The sequence below is a fragment of the Acanthisitta chloris genome, unplaced genomic scaffold, assembly GCF_000695815.1.
Source record: "Acanthisitta chloris isolate BGI_N310 unplaced genomic scaffold, ASM69581v1 scaffold18211, whole genome shotgun sequence".
Lineage (NCBI taxonomy): Eukaryota > Metazoa > Chordata > Aves > Passeriformes > Acanthisittidae > Acanthisitta > Acanthisitta chloris.
The window spans coordinates 27,786-47,373 of record NW_008658041.1 but is presented as its reverse complement, the minus strand read 5'-3'; the positions used below and the strand labels follow the sequence as shown (position 1 = coordinate 47,373).

General features: G+C 38.9%; 1 protein-coding gene across 1 annotated transcript in view; it reads right to left on the bottom strand.

Annotated features, from left to right (window-relative positions):
* Positions 1 to 7,415: 7,415 nt before the first annotated feature.
* MLLT3 (myeloid/lymphoid or mixed-lineage leukemia (trithorax homolog, Drosophila); translocated to, 3) overlaps positions 7,416 to 19,588 on the bottom strand; it is a gene marked incomplete at its 5' end in the record, with an annotated part of 35,278 nt that continues 23,105 nt past the window's right edge. Inside the window, 3 exons of the mRNA XM_009084971.1 lie at positions 7,416 to 7,547; positions 14,240 to 14,311; positions 16,770 to 16,841. Of these exons, the coding sequence (XP_009083219.1) occupies positions 7,416 to 7,547; positions 14,240 to 14,311; positions 16,770 to 16,841 (276 nt within the window). The remainder of the gene's footprint in view (positions 7,548 to 14,239; positions 14,312 to 16,769; positions 16,842 to 19,588) is intronic.

Genomic DNA, 19,588 nt, shown 5'->3' with positions numbered 1-19,588 from the left:
ACCCTGAGTGGCAGGAGTAGTATGTGGCCCTGATAGCCATGGATCATTCCTTTTTCTCTGTGCTCAGATCATGCAAGAAATAATGCCTCAAATACAGGAAAGTCATTGTCAGACTGGTGGGAGTTGAGGGGAGGCCACCAAGATGGTAGGGCTGGAGCTCTTGCCCTGTCAGGAGTCGGCGGGACCAGGGCTGGTTCAGCTGGGAGGAGGGATGGTCGGGGGCATCCAAAAGCATCCCCAGCACTGACAGCAGGTGATGGAGGAGATATAGTCAGGCTCTTCACACCAATGCATGGTGGGAAGGCAAAGAGGCAGCAGCCCAAGCTGACACAGAGATGCTCCGGCTGGAGGTAAGATGAAGATTTTTCCCTATGAAGATGGCCTAGCAGTGGAGCCAAGGCCCAGGGAGGTTGGGTTGCCTCCTTGCTGGGAGTTTTTCACACTCTGACTGGCTAAACCCCTGACCTAGCCTGGCCTGGATCTTCCAGCTGAGCCTGCTCTGGGCAAGGACCAGAATTGGAGACCTTCCAAGGTCCCTTGCTATTTAAGATATTCGTTTGGTATTTTTTTCCCGCTAACCTACTTGCTATCCTTTTTTTTTTTTAATCCTCTTAAACAGGTTACAGTCCTGGATTAGAAATAAATTAAAACTATCAGGCCATGGCAAAACAAAAAGCATTCAGGATCTTTCCAGGAAAGTTAATGAGTCTTATATTACTATTTCAATCCTATTAACCAAAATAGGTTCTGTCTAGTCAGCTATGGTGACTTATCAGCACTACAGGCTTTCCACTTAAGTTTCTCCCATACTACAAATTTAGTAGGAATTCTGAGGGCTACCTCATAATTCCACCATTAAGACCTCGATCCTGTGACCAAACACCTCCCTGACATTCATGTAAGTCTTACAAAGACTGTAAACCACAGTGACCTATTAGAGCAGGTCCAGAGAGGGCCATGAAAATGGTCAGAGGCCTGAAGAGAGGCTGAGAGCATTGAGATTGTTCAGCCTGGAGAAGAGAAGGCTCCAGGGAGACCTCATTACAGCCTTGCAGTACCTAAAGGGGGCATACATGTAAAAGACTGAGAAAGACATTTTAGCTGGGCCTGTTGTAAGAGGTCAGGGGGCAATTGTTCTGAACTGAAAAAAGGTAAGTCTAAATTAGATATTAGGAAGAAATTCTTTACAGTGAGGGTGATGAAGCACTCAAACAGGTTGCCCAGAGAAGATGTGTATGCTCCATCCCTGGAGGTGTTCAAGGCCAGGCTGAACGGGGCTCTGAGCAACCTGGGCTAGTGGAATGTGTAGGGGGTTTGGACTAGGTAATCTTTAGTGTTCCCTTCCAAGCCAAACCAATCCATGATTCTATGATATAGCATGTGCATTATAACTATATAAGAAGTAATATTATCATTAGCCAACCAAGTGCATTTGGACTGTAAGGTGGTATATCTAAATTGTTGAAAAGGTTCCTTTAAAATTACTTCCATTTACCGTGAATAGAGGGCAATCTGTACCAGCTTTAGTTCTTGCAGATTCAAATGAAATTCAAATGAAATGAAATTTCACAAAATTTTTGAGGTTGGAAGGGACTTTGAGAGGTCATTTGGTCCAACTCCATGGCTCTTCATGCAAATCCCATTGGCCAGACTCTTTGGAAAGCTCTTGCTATTGGTTCTCTTTGAGTGTCCAACTAAACTAAATGCTGCTTTGAGCATCCAGGCACACTCTTACAAACCTTATGTCACTGTTCCTTTAAGAATAGGCTTTTTTTTCCTTCCTGGGTAAGGAAAGGTTCCACAAGTGAAAGCAGTATTAACTTCTTACATGTAAGAGAAATTTTGAGACAAAACACTTCAGAGGCATATATTTGCTGGGACAGAAGTAGAAAATAAAATCAATAATAGGAAAGGAGTCACTACCACATTCCACTTCTGTCTTCTTATGCCTTTCCCAAAGGAAGTAACAACCACATCACAATAATCCCACCCCAAACCTAACCAGGTAACTAGCCAGCATGAAAATTACAGTTAGGGACTAATAGAGGAGCAAAAAAGAATTCAAATATTTAGCTGAATAGACAAAGTGAAAACTTAGCTGCTCATGAAGGCTAAAAGAAAACTGCTTCACCTTGGATAGGCTCAGCCAGTACCACCCAGGCTATCGTGAATGCTTCCTCTGCACCACTCAAAAACTAAGCCCTCCTGCGGCATTTTGCACCATTTTCTAGACCACCCACTCAGACAAGGATATGCAAACCACATGTGCTAGGAATGTCTGCCCTGCACTGAAAGCAGTATCAGCATTATGACCTTATTCCTTGCATAGCCAGGCTTTTAATACAACGTATTTATATTTTCAATACCTTTGATTCTTTAATGGTTTGTATGTAGTCACTTTACTGGCCATTAGATGCTTAAGGCTTTGAAAGGGGAACGTAACTGTTGGAAAAAAACAGCATTATCAGATTAGAAATATTTTTAGCAAATATTTCCTCCCCTTTTCCTCTCCTAAAGAGGCATACTTTTTTCTAGGTCTTAGAAAGAGATGTAACTGACATCATCACAAATCCACTATTTCCTAAACTGTGCTCAGACCTGCATTCTGTCTCCTGTGAGCAACGATAGAAGGCAATAATTTATTCCTCACTGTGGTGAAGAAGGTAAAGTTCACTAATCGCAATCCCAGCTTTATAGCATCAGCTCTCTGAAGGAACATAGGGAAAAGCATAACCCATTTGAAGGAAGATTCAGGAAACAGTTACTTCTAGTCAGAATTATACTGAATGATGATAAAAATACATCTGCTGCTGCATTCACAGGCCTACATTTGACTTCGCTCAAATTTCCAGACTGGAAAAATTCAAGTAAATGAAGAATGAAAAATGCAAGATTATCACTTTCAGCACAATCAGTCTGGCTGAGGTAAAATGTAGAATATAAGTCAGATGCAACACCGAAACAAATGTGAAACAGATATTAGCATTTCAAACAATAAAACAGCTTAGATTTTTGTAGGATGCTGCAATCTCCATCTCCCTCTCTCTCTAGTCAACAACAACTGCACCAGATTTTACAGTAGAACTAAAGCAGCTGTACTACAGCATCTTTTCTTTACACTTCTTTTTTTCTGTCATTGCCCCTGGCCCCCAGGGCTTTGTTCTCACTATGGTAATACTTCTCTTTCCTGTCTAGTCACAGTGGCATTTCTTGCTGCTCAACCAAATGCAAGAGCCTTACATGATTGTGCTTTGATGTTAATTTATCTGCCCAGACACAGAGCCAGCCTTGTAAATGTCATTGGCTAATGCACTGATTAACTCCCAAGCATGAGAAAAAGCACTGCATATATATGTGTTTTAGTCCCCATCATGTGTTGGTAAGACTTTTATGCCCAGCAGTAAAGCTTCTTTGTAGAGCGTACAGAATAGCTGCCTGGTGTACACTATGTTCTACTGCACACTGCTTAAAAATTTTCAAGGCTCATAAAAACACATTCCTCACACTTGTTAAAACTTTGGAACATGTTCTTCACTGCTCATTTTTGCAGTTCCTGCTAGCTCCTGCTGTGGCTGAAAGTCTGACAAAGTTTTCATCATAACACTCAATTTCAGTGCATTCTGCTACAGCAAACTCTGCAAATCATGGACCCACGAGCAAACACAAGACAGATTCTAAACTGCAAGTGGTATAAGATGGGATATGATGTGTATGAACTAAGACGGTATGAGGCAAATCAAACACCCTACCATCAGGGCAGTGTCTGGAGTAAGATAATGCATACAACAACTGAACAGGGAAGTTTTCATTTCAGACAATTCTACAGCTCTTTCATCACTTTTGGAAACTAAGTAATGGGTCATGAAAACAACAGGCCATTCAAGAGACCCCAAAACACTGCTATAGCTTCTGAAAAACCAAAATGATACCAATTAAGGACCAAGGACTCAAACCAGATTGTGAAAGTACTTTTATTTCCCTGTGAAAATGGGAAAGAAGGACCATGGGTCAGGCAAAACCCAAGAACTTGTAATTTCCTTCCCACAGACTGAATGAAACTTTAATAGCAATATACTGGGCTCCCCAAATCCACTGTATTGTGTGCACTTTGTTTCTGAAATTGAAAGCACAGACTTTTCCTAAAAACACCAAACCAATGAAGAGAGAGAGAGCAATGATCAACCACTTCTTATGGTTCAAAGGCTGAAGACTGAGTATGGGCTTAGTTTCACCTTGGAAGACTCTTGACTTCAGTGTATGTTCCTTCCTCCTTTCTGGCTCTTTCTTTTTAGCATGGACTAAGATGGCCCTCAAATCTAGATGATACTGAAATTTGTACAAAGCATCTCAGCAGATTCAAATTTATAAAAGAAAATTAAAACTTGCCTACCTAATTGGACATCCACTTTCTGAGGTGGAAAGTAATTTGTGAGATGAAAACTGCCTTTATTATGGGATACAACTACTGCTCAAGTAACAGTGACTTACTTATGCTGAAAATTACTTTAGATATTGGAACTTTTTCTAAGCTCTGCCTGGTCATTTCAAGGAAATAATCCAAATTCTCTCATATAACTTAAGTTTCAAACAGCTGTAAACAGATGTAAACTGAAACTCCAAAATATTTGCTGCCGAAACACTTTAGCCCATCCCAAAGATCAATCTTCTTAGACATTATAGAGTTGGAAGGCTATCTTCTTGTTTTTTCTTCACGAGAAATATGAATATCTGAAATCAGGTGAATGAGGATTTATATTGTTTCTGCATACAAAATTAGATGAAAATAGCTAACTTTTAAATTTAGATCAAAACATACTAACTATTTTTCTAGCAGAATTTTGTGAAAAGGTTGACAAACACACCAATACCTGCAGTCTCTTTTCTTCTCTCTCCCATTGAGTTAGAAAATTTAAGAGCTTAAGGATGATCCAGAATTTGCATGAAATTCAGCACTGACATAATCCTATAATGCTGCATCTCCCTTTTATGCCTATTCTCCTAGTCTACCCCATTCTCAGTGTATAATAAAGCTTATATGGTATTTTAAGGGTAAAATGGTTCATTTCACCATTTCTAAAAAAACAGTGCAATAGTTGTACTAGAAGTATCCCCTTCTGAAACTCAGTAAGTCTTTACCACAAAACGTAGTTAGAAAAGTCAAAATGGACAAATTTCTATATACATCTGGTATAACTAAAAGACAGGAAAGTTGAACACACATTGGTAGACCAAAGGTTTTTAAGGTTACTTTTAGATTTCCAAACATTTTCATATAAAATAATCAATAAAAATTGAAGATTATCCCCTTCACATGCACCCCTTTTCCCTTCCCCATCATCACCTGCCTTCTGTCAATAGTAATTTAATATTACACTCCCACTCCTCCACCCCTTCCCCAATTGCACATTAAGACATGGACTTTAAAGAACACCGTAACGCTTCAAGTATGCTTCATGCCAATCATCAATAAGAGTCATAACATTACTGAAAAAGTACACTTATTCTTGGGAAGCCTAAGAAGGACTTCCTGTGGAGTGTGGTCAAACAACATTTTAAATAAGAAAAGCGTTCCCCAACCCAATATGTATTGTGCCCTTTCAAAAAGAGTAAAGTGTACAATTTTCTTTGGACTTAAAGAAACAGTATTAAGACTCACCATCTGAATAAGAAATAACCCCAATAGTTTTTCAGTGCTGCACAAACTGTGCACATGAAACAGTAAGTCATTAAGATACTACTGTTCAGCTCTACACATAGAGACTACATGTGGCATATAAGCATACACATGACATACTGGCCTGTCCAGGAAAAAGACACTTTTTTTAGGCTGGGAAACGTGAATAAACCTTTGCATCCAGAAGTATTTTGTAGATTAATTTCTCTTTTTCAATGAGGAATTTGGATTTCTAATAGAAGGATGATGATTCCATCAAGAAACCACCAGCAGTATGAGGGCATGAAGCGCTGATGTGAAGCAGAGTACACATCCTTTCATTTGATCATGCACAAATAAGGATCCCGATTATAAGGAATAATGGATGGTTTGAAAAAATACTTATTTTTATAGACAAGAAATTCTTCTGGAAACACAAACAGGTTGTTGAACAGATACGAAAATCTGGAAAGTCTAAAAAGTATACACGTCTATGTGTGTGTGTGTGTATATATATACATATCTGCAGGTGCAGTATATGTGTGTATATACACATGCACACATGCACAGATGATATATCATACACGTATTTATTCCAACATGTGACTGTGTAACAACTTGTTTTTTCTTTTCAAATAAGAGGTTTTAATTTAGCAGTTGTAAAAAAAAAGAACTGAACAAAACCAGAAACAATCCCCAAAACAAATTAAGCAGACCATATACTATATAAACAAACAAAAATGTTATGCAAAGAGTTTGATGGCAGAAGTGAGTCACACACTGGCAACAGAAGTGTTGAAATTCATAGTAATAAATAGTTCCAAATTAAGAATTTTCTACAACATTTTCTTTAAAGACAGGACCAGTATTTTTTCTTTTGTGTTGATCCTGCAGAACAACTTCACTCTAATATATATTTAATTCTATAACATTAAACCAGACACAAGAATGTAGACTGCAGAAGTTGCCAAATTCAAGACAGTATACATAACATTTGCTGTTAGAAGTTCTATTGGTTCATTCACAGAGGCTAGACAGCAAGTCATATGATCCTATTTGGTGCATTTTTTTCACCATGGGCAAGGTCAATAAATGGATAGAATCAAGGACCTGCAGTCCAACTTGCTGTGGTCTAACCCACTGTGGCAGACAGGAAACGAAATACAGGGCCACTGCTGATCCCCAAATTTGTATCTTGTTTCCTGGAACTGCAGAGGTGGAATCAAAACTGTAGTGTTTTAATTGATCAAAGAAAGGTAGCGAGAAGTGGTATTTTAACATGAATAAAGTTACTAGGCCTGTGAAAGTACTGCATCAAAGAGCACACATGGGACCTCATTACTTGTGTAACATCTGGTAGTGTCACTCAATGACTCATCGACTTTAGGATACATGTATGCAATAATAAATAGATCAGTTATGTAATAAGGCAGTGTGTTGAACATGCATTCACCTCATGGACTGGAACACCACGGAGAGAGATACATGATATCATACACATTCATTGAGAACAAGTATTTTTGTTTGTTGTTTTGTGTGTTTGTTTTTTCAAGGCTATCCAGGCAAACTCTTCCAGAGCATTTCCTTCTTGAGAGGAGTGGTCCTCTGAGTCTTGTCACTTTTCCTCTCCCTTATCAAGAGATGATGACTGGCTTTAAGGAAAAATAAAAGCTTAAGAGGGTTGCTTCTTTTTTTCTCTCCATTTTGGTTGCATCATTATGCATTTAAAGAACAGTTTCTGATGCAGCCAGATGCTGAATCCTCAGGAGGTTCCAGATGTTTCCAGATAACTCTGTAGTTTACGGACTGTAGTTTTGTCCAGTGAACAAAGATCAAAGTCAAAGGTTGTATTTGTGATATGAAAGTGTCCAGTTTCTTCTATAAGATTTACTATCTGAAAGGAAAGAAACAGTGCATTTGAAAATTCCAGAAGTTTCACATGCCCAGTGAACACATTAACATGCCAACAAGTATCATACGAAAGGCATAAATTGAACCCAATTGCACCAATACTTGCAGGTTAAACCACTGTGCTTATCACTCATTTCCTTTCTGACCTTAACTTTGTCCAGACTACAGTACCTCGGCTGTTTAGGGGTTTTTTTTTTTAGATCATCATCAGCCATAACGTCAGCCTATCCATCTGCTCTTCCAGCAAACATTACCATTGACAATATATTTTTCAAATGTTAAATCTGCATATTTTCTAAGTCAAAAAGTAAAAAAAGACCCAAACAAATTATTAAAAAAACAACCCAAAAGACATAGATCTCTGGAATATTTACGGTGTGCATAGCTGCTAAGCAGGTTACATTAGGAAATCATTGGCATAAGTCTTTCTGCAAACAAAGGAAGGAAATAAATCCTTACAGAGTCTAGTCCATATCAAACAAAATATATATTCAAGAGCTCTCACAAGAACTGTTAGTTCACATACTAACACTTATTTCTTGACTAACACACTTAAATCTGACTTTTTTTAGCCAAATCAACTATGAAGAACTCCTACCAATGACATAACATCAGTTTTTCTGGTCACTATTTAATCTATAATCATAGCTTTCATTTGAATAGGAAACAAAGAGCTGTTCGGAGTTCTTGAGAACTAAACTCTCCTATGAGCAAAGGGTCAGGGAACTGGGACTCTTCAGTCTTGAGAAGAAAAGGCTCAGGGTAGAACTTGTCAATGTGTACAAATACCTAAAGGGAGGGTTTAAAGTACACAGAGCCAGGTTCTTTCCCGTGGTACCCAGTGACAGGACCAGGGCCAATGGACACCAACTGAAACACAGGAGGTTCCCTTTGAACATCAGGAAACACTTTCTTCCTGTGAGGGTGACCACGCATGGGTGCAGGCTGCCCAGGGAAGTTGTGGGGTCTCCATCCTTGGAGATATTCCAAAGTCACCTGACATAGACCCAGGCAACTGGCTCTACATGTCCCAGTGAGCTTCAGAGTTCCCTTCCAACTTTGACCATTCTATGATTCTGTCAAACCAACCATACATATCAAACTTGAGCCTTGTGACATTTTTACCCTCTGAATTGTAGTCTACATTTTTAAAGAGTGGTCATATGCAACACAGAATTGCTGTAAAAAAGTAACTCCAGGTATGATAAGTTCTAGTATACGCACCTGCCTGGAAAAAACATTAAAGATCTTGGAAAGTCAAAGCATTGTTGGTCAGAGAAGGCTAACACAGTGCCAACACACCATGGCTATGAATCTCTTACGTGCTGTTTCGTTCCAAGAGACAGACATCCCAGGACAGCACACAGAAAGTCACTCAAGCCAGAAGAAGCCTCTGGATGGGGTGGACTGGCAGAACATTGCTGCTCTTCTCACTCAACCATCCCTTGTGTGGCACTCAGGTGAGGTCCAACATCCTGTTTGCAACCTTCAATTTGAAGCCCCTTTAGTTCTTGGGCTTCCACACATACCTCCACTGAAACACTACTGCGAGATATAACTTGCTTGTTCTGACTGTAATTCCTTCTCCACAGCTGGAGGAGATACAGATGTATGCACATACGGCTTAGAGAGTGTATCTTAAAATGACAAATCTGGTAAGAATACACCAGTTTGACAAAGAACAATGAATCCAACTAAACAGTTTGTAATTTTCCACTCTCCATTTCATTATATAACCAGATAGTTCTTCTTCTCAGATCACAGAAGAAAAATGAAATAACTTACTGTGTATTGTCAGGCAGCCCAGGATAGATCAAACAGAATGGAAACAAGATAAAATAATAAAAGGGAAATGCCTGTGACAGTAAAAATCTTCCTTTTGAATCACCTCCTATTTTCCAGATTGGAAAAAGGTAAAAATAAAATCTGTCTAATTTGTTTTGCAGCTGTTGAAAACTCTGAGAGGACTTAGGAAAAATCTTGCTCTTATTAACACTTTCATTTAAATCTGAGCCTCTTGGTTGCAATTTTTTTTCCATATGGGAATTTTTAAACTAAACTGACCAACTTCATTTGCCAACTTGTTGATTCACAGATTCTTGTAACACTTTTCTATCTCCTACTGTTCTGCAATTGACAATAACAAAAAAAGTAAAAATCAAATGGGACAAAACTGATTGTTCCCAGAAGAAAAATTTGGTATGTATTGTCATGATAATTTCTGGCACTCTCTTGAGTCTCATCTAAGAGACAAGCTGAGGTAAGGAGTCAATTCATCCTCTTTTCGCGAAGTTTGGGATCTAACCTCTGGCTTGGTCTCTGGATATTCACTCTGTGACAAATAAATGACTGCACAAGAAGTTTAGAGAAGTGGAGGCCAGGAAGATGGAGCTACATTGAACAATCCTGTCTAATGCTTCCATGAGTTACTGTAGGAGAATACGACCCCTCATAACCCCCAGTGCAATATAACTGATTTTAGAAACGAAGATTACACAAAAGTGTTAACACATGCAGTTTAAAACAGCACTGCATATTTTAAGAAATGGATAAGGACTTTTATTGATCAGACTCTGCTTTGGGCTTTTAAGCTCTAGATCAAGGGAAATATAAACATTTTAAACATATCCCTCATCCAGCCCTCAAGAAATACAGCCACTATGTCTGGGCACCTGGCAAATCAGACTGAAATGAACCCCAAATGTTTTAATGGATATACAAAAATGTATCAAGATAAATCCAGATAGCTCAATGAAAAACACCTGCCTGTCAATGAGCAATTCATGACTTACAGTATTAGCATGTGCATCCTTGTGCTATTCAGAAATACTTAAAAAAGAATAAAAGGTTGAGATTAGTTGCTAGGAAGTCTGACAGTTCTAACATTAAAAGCACAGCATTAAAATGTTTTATTCTGAGAGCTCAGGCTGAAAAGAATGAAAATATCCCATTTGTTCCTGCTGTAGTAAGCTTTGCTTTTCTGCTGTAAATTACATCTCTGTTTACATAATGTCTCTACAGCTCAGTTTCATCATTATCCATCATAGTATAACTATTTATCAGCCTTTAAACAAGCAAATGAGTGTGTTTGTTTAAGGAAGCCAAAGTGCAACTAATGACATAGTCATTTTTCAATTTATGGAGGGTTTTAGGCCATGTGATAGTTTCCAGACCTCCAAGCTGCCCCTGGCAGAAAATTCTCGGAAGATAGTTGCCATCTGAAGTTAAGCACCTTGTGGACATGAGCAATGTAATTTTCAGCCATGCTGGATACTCTCAATTTCTTCCTTATGCCTTTGTTGCCTAGTGAACTTACTTTCAGGAGATTTTTCACCAGCTGAAGATTTGAATTCTGATGCCTCAAAATAAGAGCCAAAGCCTTACTAGAAGTGTTGTTGCCTTTCATGGGGGTCATGCTAACATTATCTGTACTGAAAATGCAGAGTTAGGAACCCAGCCTTAGCCAGGCAAATTTGAGTATATTGGATATTGGACATACAGCATTAACATCTGTTTGCAGACTCAGTTATCCCTATTATTTCACTGAAAATCACAGAGTTAAGGACAAAAAAATTCTCAGGACTGTTAATTCCAACCCTTCACAGTGAAAGAGGTAGGAGAGACTTATTTTTAAAATGTAATTTCAGACCTAGTTCTGTCTAGCCATAGCCCAATATTAGTATAAAAATTGCTCAGGTGATTGGCACAGGACTAATTTTTTGGTCAAAAGTTCTTTAGCACATGCCTTCTCCCTCTTGGGCAATTCTTAGATATCTGTAAGTATCATTTTACATCAGAAATACTTCTCTATGTATCTAGGCACTTGCAGTACAGTATCACATCTCTCCTGCCTTCTCCTTCCTTTTTCAGCTTCCTTTAACAAAGTGTCTCAAAGAGAAATGCCTCTCTTGGGAAAGAGCCACATTCTCAAACAGATACATTTTTCTCATCCCCAACTTGGCTGCACTCCTGTTTGCTGTCATGCCTATGGTCTTGGTAACAACTGAGATTGCAAAAAAAAAAAAAAAAAAGTCCTTTTCATGTCCCTCAGTACATTTCAAAAGCCCGTTCTTTTACATTATCAATGCCATCATTGTTCTCTGGCAAGTCCCTTCTCTAAAAATTCCCTCAAAGTCTGTGGGTAGCAGACTTGGACAAGTGCATGAGATTATTACCTGCCCCAGCATAAACTAAAGAGATGATAACCACTGCTCAGGAACACGACTCCACCAGTATTCCCCTTCAATACCACCACCACCTTTAAAACTCGCAGTTGTCTACATATCTGTCAGATTTTTGGACTCACTCCCTCTTCTCATGCAGTAACCACCACCTCCATCTGCAGTGTTGCCCCTTGCGCTTCTGACCTTCATACTTCCTACTGTCTCTATATACTTGTATTTCTTGGTCTAGAAGTTTCACATTCATTCCTAAAAAATTTCTCAGCTCTGTGCCTTTGTAATTTCTATGCACACTGGAAGTATTTTACATTAACTAGATAGCTGTTAAGCCATACGGAAATCCTCCCCAAGGAAAAAAGGCAACATCAATTCTGCATCAACTTAACTTCAATAATATAAGTAATAATATATATAAGTAATCATGGATTACAGTATTAAAATTATACTCTTCGTGTAATTTGTGAGGCAAAGGTGGTGAATAAATACTTTCTCTGGTTTGATAAATACTCTCAAGAGAAAAGGTCAATTAAAATGCACAAGAATACACTGTTATTTTTCATTTACTAAGAATAGGATATTCTCAATTTCCAGCTCAGTTATGTCTCTTTTCACACAGTTTGTCCTTATTTTAGTAACTTCCCACAAAGCATATTATAATAGTACTCTAATATCAGAATGAAGAAGGCTTAGCGGACAAACCCATAATTTTTCTAACAAAGGTAAATATTTCTTCCCTACCAAATACACCTAAATGCTACTAGATGAGAAAGAGAATAACAGGTTCAACTCGAACCACCTTATTTGCTTGGAAAATATTTCTTAAGATGACAGAAGGCTTCCAGTTGGAAGGAATTTTGCTAGTCCCAGCCTCTGCCCAGAGCAGGGTCAGTTGTGGAGTCAGATCTGGCTGCTCCAGGCTAATCTTGTCAGGATTTTAATAGCTCCAAGGATGGAGACAGCACAGTCTCCCCAGGACTCTACTCCACTTCTAGAGAACCCTCATAGGAGAAAAAAAAAAAAAGGCTTCTTGCTGGTTTTTATATTTGCTTTACATAAATGGTTTTGAAGTTGATTTTCTTTTCCAAAATTTCACACGAAGCCACCTAAGCCCTGTGCTCTGCAGGCTGTCAATGCAGCCCTAGGGAAAGCTGCAGCCTGGGACAGTGGATCAGTTCTGTACCAACAGCTGGTAATGGCATAATACTGGCTACAGAAGTCTACCAGATGTGATACCATTTGGAAGCTATGCCTTGGATAACTGGGCAAGCAAATGCTCAGGAAGCAAAGCTAGGATGTGAATTTAGAGTACAGTGGCTTTTTCAGATTCAATTTTTATGTGAACTCTTTAGGAATTACTGAATCATGCAAAGTGGACGTGGTGTTGCAATTCCTACCTTTTAGCCTCCTGCACATTAATTTCCCAATGCAGATACAAATGTTCTTCTGCCACCATTCTGAAAGCATGCTTTGGTTCCCTTTTTAGGAAAAGGAAACTTGGGAGGCAACAGTACATGAAAGATGAAGGATAATCAACATGCATCATTGTGTGTTTTAACAGGAAATCTGACAAAGCTAATGGAATTCTTCTTTCATTAAGAACATCCTTAATGAAGGTCTGCTTTTCCACTGATCTCTCAATAATTTCATCATCTTTACTCATGATATTGAGCCTGAACTAATAAACAGATTAGTGCTGTGGCTTGCAAAGTATTTTTAACACACGTAGTTGAGAAATTAGACAAGTGATTGCAATCATTTAGAAGTCATAAAAATTTCCCTCTTTGCAACATTTCCACAACTGGGATGTAATTGCACTAAGCATAATAAATGATCTGTGCTACAATTACATCTGCTTTGTGACAGTGCTTATTGGTTAATCTTCACAATTTGTAATCCAATAGTACCTGACAATGCCACCCAAAGCCAAGAATAACATTCTTCGTTCTTACTAATGCATAAACTTTCAATAAATCTGGAACTTTCTTGGTTTGCACATTTTCATATTTGACTTGTTCCCGGACTTCAGAAGACTCAATGAATATATTATGGTTTTCCTCAAAGTGGGTTTTGCTTTGAATTCCAGGTTTTCTCCTTGTCATGAAAAAAACATTGTGTTTCTGGGAAAAGGCCAGTCATTTTTCAGGAGAAAGCAACAAGATTTTTTCAAGTCAGGGTGCACAGCTGTATCCATTCTCCCATCCTGTTTCATAATTATTGAACAGTATGCTAAGAAACACAAAAATGTTTCTTAACATACTGAAAAATTCAGCTCAGGCATTTTTTAAAAATTTATCATCTAGTGTGACAGCATAATTTAAAGTACATGCAAAAAATTCCCTAAAGCTGCACTGTAAGAGGTAATGGGCTTATCTGGATTATACAGGCTTGAAGGTTATTAAACCTGATTATGGAGTTTTAGATGAAGGTAAGAAAGTAGACGTGACTTCACAACTTCAATGAGCACACTGTGATATTGCATGAGAGTGCTCCTCACCTGCTGCAGTACATGTCTCTCTCTCAATGTCATTAATCTTCTGTGGAGCTCTACTAGTTCATCGAGATATGCCTAGAAACAAATCCCCCCCCACCATAAACAACTTGTTAATTAAGTCATAGCTATGTATTTCATAAACTTCAATGTCTTCAAAAACAATACAAACAGAAAATGTATTTTAAATCTTAGAATCATAGAATACCCTGGGTTGGAAGGGACTCACTAGGATCATCAGGTCCAACTCCTGGCCCTGCACACAGGGCCACCCCCAAGAAACACACCATGTGCCTGGGAGCATTTTGCAAATGCTTCTTGAACTCTGTCAGGCATGGGACTGTGACCACTGCCCTGGGGAGCAGTTCTGGTGCCCAAACACCGTCTGAGTGAAAAATGCTACAAACACCCTCTGGGGGAAGAACCTTTTCCTAATATCCAACCTAACCCTCCCCTGACACAGCTCCATGCCATTCCCTTGGGCACTGGACTGGTCACCAGAGAGCAGAGATCAGTGCTGCCCCTTCACTTCCCCTCATGAGGAAGCTGTAGACTGCTATGAAGTCTCAGTCTCCTCTTCTCCAGGCTGAACGGACCAGGTTACTCCAGCCACTTATCATACACCTTCCCCTCTAGGCCCTTCACCATCTTTGTAGCCTCCTTTGGACACTGTCCAGCAGTTCATATACTTCTTAGATTGTGGCACTCAAACTGCACACAGGACGCCAGGTGAGACCAAGCTCTTCTTTGAACTATATTCTCTTATTTAGCAGTCTGGCTTTCTCTAGCTTATACAACCCAAATATACCTTTTTGTGGTTTTTTTAAGATACTCCATGCTGATAAATCTTAATAGCTAGTCATTTGCCTCAGAAGATAATGTCTATATCTCAACTGTGGTAAAAAGCATCAAAAGATTGGTGCAGTTGTTTTGCATGGCCAGTTTTTTTGGCAGTGGGGGTGCTACAGGGGTGGCTTCTGTGAGAAGTTGCCAGAAGCTTCCCCCATGTCTGACAGAGCCAATGCCAAGTTGGACCTGCTGCAGGTCAAAGCCCATCTGTGATGGTGGTAGTGCCTCTGTGATACCCTGCAGGCAGCAAAGTCAGTGAAGAAGGAGGGGGAGGACATGCTCCAGGCAGCAAAAGCAGATTTCCCTGAAGCCCATGGAACTCTGCAGACAGCAGGGTCAGTGGAGAAGGATGGGGAGGAGGTGCTCCAGGTGCTGAAGCTGCAGATCCCCTGGCAGTCTGTGGAGAAGACCACGGTGAAGCAGCTGAGCTCCTACAGCCTGTGGAGGAGACCTATGGTGGAGCAGGTGGATGCCCAAAGGAGGCTGTGACCCCGTGGGAAGCCTGTGATGGAGCAGCTTCTGCCAGGGACCTGCAGACCCATGGAGAGAGGAACCCCATGCCGAAGCAGGTTTCCTGTTAGAACCTGTGATCCTGTGGGGAACCCATGCTGGAGCTGTTCCTGAGGGACTGGACTGCACCCTGTGGAGAGTGACCCATGCTGCAGCAGTTCATGCCAAAACAGCACCTTTAGAAAACATCTCCCACCTTTCCACACAAGAACCAAACTCAGAGACTCACAACCAGATCTTTCTTTTTCTCTAAAGTTATATAATGATTTCTTTTGCGTCAACAGAGAGATGTAAGGGGAAAAATACCAAGCAAGATGAATCCAGTGATAAATTCCACTGCCTCCCTCCTGGGATGTCAAACATGTTCCACCTCTCCACCCAGTTATCAACTTTCTCCTTCAGCCTGAGCCATCAAAAACCTTTTATTTTTCTTTTAAGCAGAGAGAGATATGGCACCCAACTTAAGAAACCGAAAAGCATATGGCTCAGAGCACTAAATATCTAGCAACAGATACTGCAGCTTTCATCTCTTGCCTCGTGTTATCACGAAGGTGACACTAATACCAGTAAAATATGAACCTTCAGAGGAACTTGTCCACACTGGGCAATTGTGCTATGTTCACTCACATAAGGACTTAGAGCTCTTCCCCATGGCTAGTTGACATGACATTAAACAAAACGGTCTTTCTCACTGTTAAATGGTAACAGTTGCTTCACTAATTAACATGCTAAATTACACTGCCACTTCCTAGTGCACAGTCTTCAGAAAGGATTCTGGAAAATATATGATTGGGTTTTATTTTTATCATTGATTCATATATTATCTAGGAATACCTCTGTGAATTCTCATCTACAAAAATTATCACTTTCTATGTGAAGCTCCATGCAAACTTATGGTGGAGAGTAGATAAAATAAATAATAGATGGCAGATTCCCAACTTGTGACATCTGCTTAATCACCACGAATACTGAACAGAAGGGGGAAAAAACTCAAAATATGACAGAAGGAGAAAGAATTACAGAAGGAAAAAAAAAACCCAAAACAGAAAGATTTGCACCTAAAGGAACCCAAAGTAAAGATGTGATAAAGTTTTCATTCACTAACAAAGGTTGGTGTTTAGTAAATACATTAATATCATATTTTGGAGTAGTTTATTGTTACCCCATTCTTATTTACCTTATCACAATCCCCATTCTTTATTTGTTTATCAGATTTGTTTTGCTTTATTGGACTTTTCACTTCTAAAATCTGGAAAAGAAAGAAAATGCTGTAAAAATTAAATGCATCATTGGATACAATTACATACAGAAAATTCTGCTATCGGTTAATAACACAAACTCAAAACTGAGCTTTTCACTCTTTAATCCATATAACCTACTTATATTTTTTTCAGAATAAAAAGCAGCTTACAGCAAAAAATGCTGAGCTTCTGGAATGAGGTGATATTGATACTATTAATCCTTAAAAGAACTAATTTCATGTCACTTAAGGCCTCTCTATGCTTTTTTCCTATCTTTGGCATGCTGGTAGGATAAGAAGTCTGATCTTGCAGATAAAAAATGATGCTGAGGGTCTCTCCAGTGCCTCTGAAATGTCACGTGATCAATGTATTTTTCCTGTTCTTTTCCCCTCACAGCTATCTCTTTTCTTCAACAATACAGATTTTGAAAGTCTTTGAAATGACCACGAGTTGTAACAGGAAAAAAAAAAAAGTGATTGACAGCAATTTCCTTTGCACTTATATGGTACATGGTACCTTTCCTTCAATGCCATTCAAATCCATTTACTACCACAGACACAAACCAAGGATGCTTCATCCAGTACTGGACCACGGTCAAGAGGTGCATGTCAACAAGTAGTAGGACACCCTGTTTAATACGAAACTCTTAGGTTGAAAGTGAGAAATATCTGGGGGTAAAAGAACTGTTGATTGCTCTCCCAATTTTTTTCCACTAAAAATAGCTTTAAAAAAATCACTATGTCATTCCTAACCTGGAATTTAACCAGTTCTTCTGAGAAACATCAAAGAAAGCTGAATAATTGCAGATGATGGGAGATTCTATTCCACATTTCAATGTAAGTAAGACTAACATGACGAGCAAGATTAATTCCAAAACTACACCGAACAGTCACAACACAAGACAAAACTCAGCAAATAAAACAAGGAAATAAGGCTGGTAAAAACAAGTCTTCTAGACTAGAAAGAAGCCTCACTGACAGTTATCTCCAAGTCCCCTCTCATTTCTACTTCCCTTGGTATAAAATTACAAATGGCATATATGCTCCCCAGGGTGACCAGCATCATAAGAATACAGCAGGCACTATCTCCCTATATAGTGACTGCAGATCTGAGTTAACCTTACACAAAGATTTACTTAGCCAAGAGTGACCCACGGCCAGAAATCAAAACACACTTTTAGGAAGAAAAATCCAAGTTCTTCTATGCAACACTCCCTGGGGTTACTGCTGTTTAGGCCAGTGGAGGAAGTCTTATTTTGGAAAAAAAACCCCAACAAAACCAAAACCCAGACCACCAGTCACGGATCCAGTACCTTTTAGATGGTTTTATTGTTTTTACAGGAAGAAAGTTCTTGCTTTCAAACAAAACCTTGTCAAGTGCACAGTGTATTTGAAAAAGTTGCTTCCTTACAGTGCTCTTGCTGTGTAGTTGAAATCTAGTATCTTAAGTGCTTTTGTTCAGATGAGACACAGCACGAATCACACCTGAGCAAGCTTATATGAATACTAACTCTATCTTAGCTCTTTAGTTTTATGAATAACCTTAGTCAACACAAACCTGATTTCATCAGTCAAAAGCATCATCCTGGCAAGCAGCACTATGCTACCAAGCAGAGATTTCAAATGTGGCTACAGTCCATAGAATTTGAATTCTCACAATGCTTCTCTAAATTTCTGATTTTCAGCTTGATTATAAAATTCAGCTGAGCTACATAAGTGGAAGAAGGTATGTGACATCCAATTTCAGCCGTCACACAGCCATTGTTTGGGTAGATCACTTCTTAGATCACCAAAATGCAAAGAAACACAGAAGATGTGACTGAGTGGGCTGCTGATACTGAGACTTAGAAATACTTAACAATAACATTGCCTCTGCAGAAATTAGTCTTCATTAAACAGTAAGCCATAGACTGGTGATTTATTTTTCTTGTGTTTATGTGTCCAGTAAATGCAGTATTCTTCATCCTCATAGTTAGCTTTCTTTGCCTAAAAGACTCTCTTAAAAACTTGTAACTTCTGTACAGATAACTTAGAAAAGCCTACAGTGTTTCTGGTAGATAATGGGAATGTTTTCTGGACAAAGAATCACTTTCTCTCTGTGTACCAAGCACTACTAGAGGTTTTTTTTCCACAGTGTGTTTGAACTTAACTGACATGAATTATAATATTTTGCATTTGCACTACAGCCTCTAGTGGAAACCTTAATAGAAACACAAGGTCAACTAAATACTTTCTGACAGATAATTGAAGCAGTTAACCTAAGAGATATAGAAAAGATTCACTCATGAAACTCACCATCTAAACCACAAGCTTTTGTTAACATATGTAGACACTACTCTAACTATGTCAAAACTATAAGCAGCCATTTATTGCCAGTATGCAAATGTTATGACTATGTATAATACAACTGACACTGGGAATTAATAATGGCTCCTTAAAATAACTGACAAATTATGTATTTTAATAATTATGATTAAATTTAATATTTAGAGAGTCTTACTTTATAGCATCTGGGGGTAAGGTAACTCCCAAACTCTAATTCTCATTTTTCCCTGAAGTATTCTTTTACCCTAGGAAATTTAATTTCTTTTCTTTCAGAAACACAACTACCCTTTGTTCCTACTTCAAAAAAAAATAATGCTAGCTCCTACAAATCTGGGATGAGTACTCTGACATGAAGTAAAAACTACTGTGTCTTCTAGTGGAGTGAAAAATATTGTATCTTCTACATAAACACTGAGAGAAGAGAGGGGAAG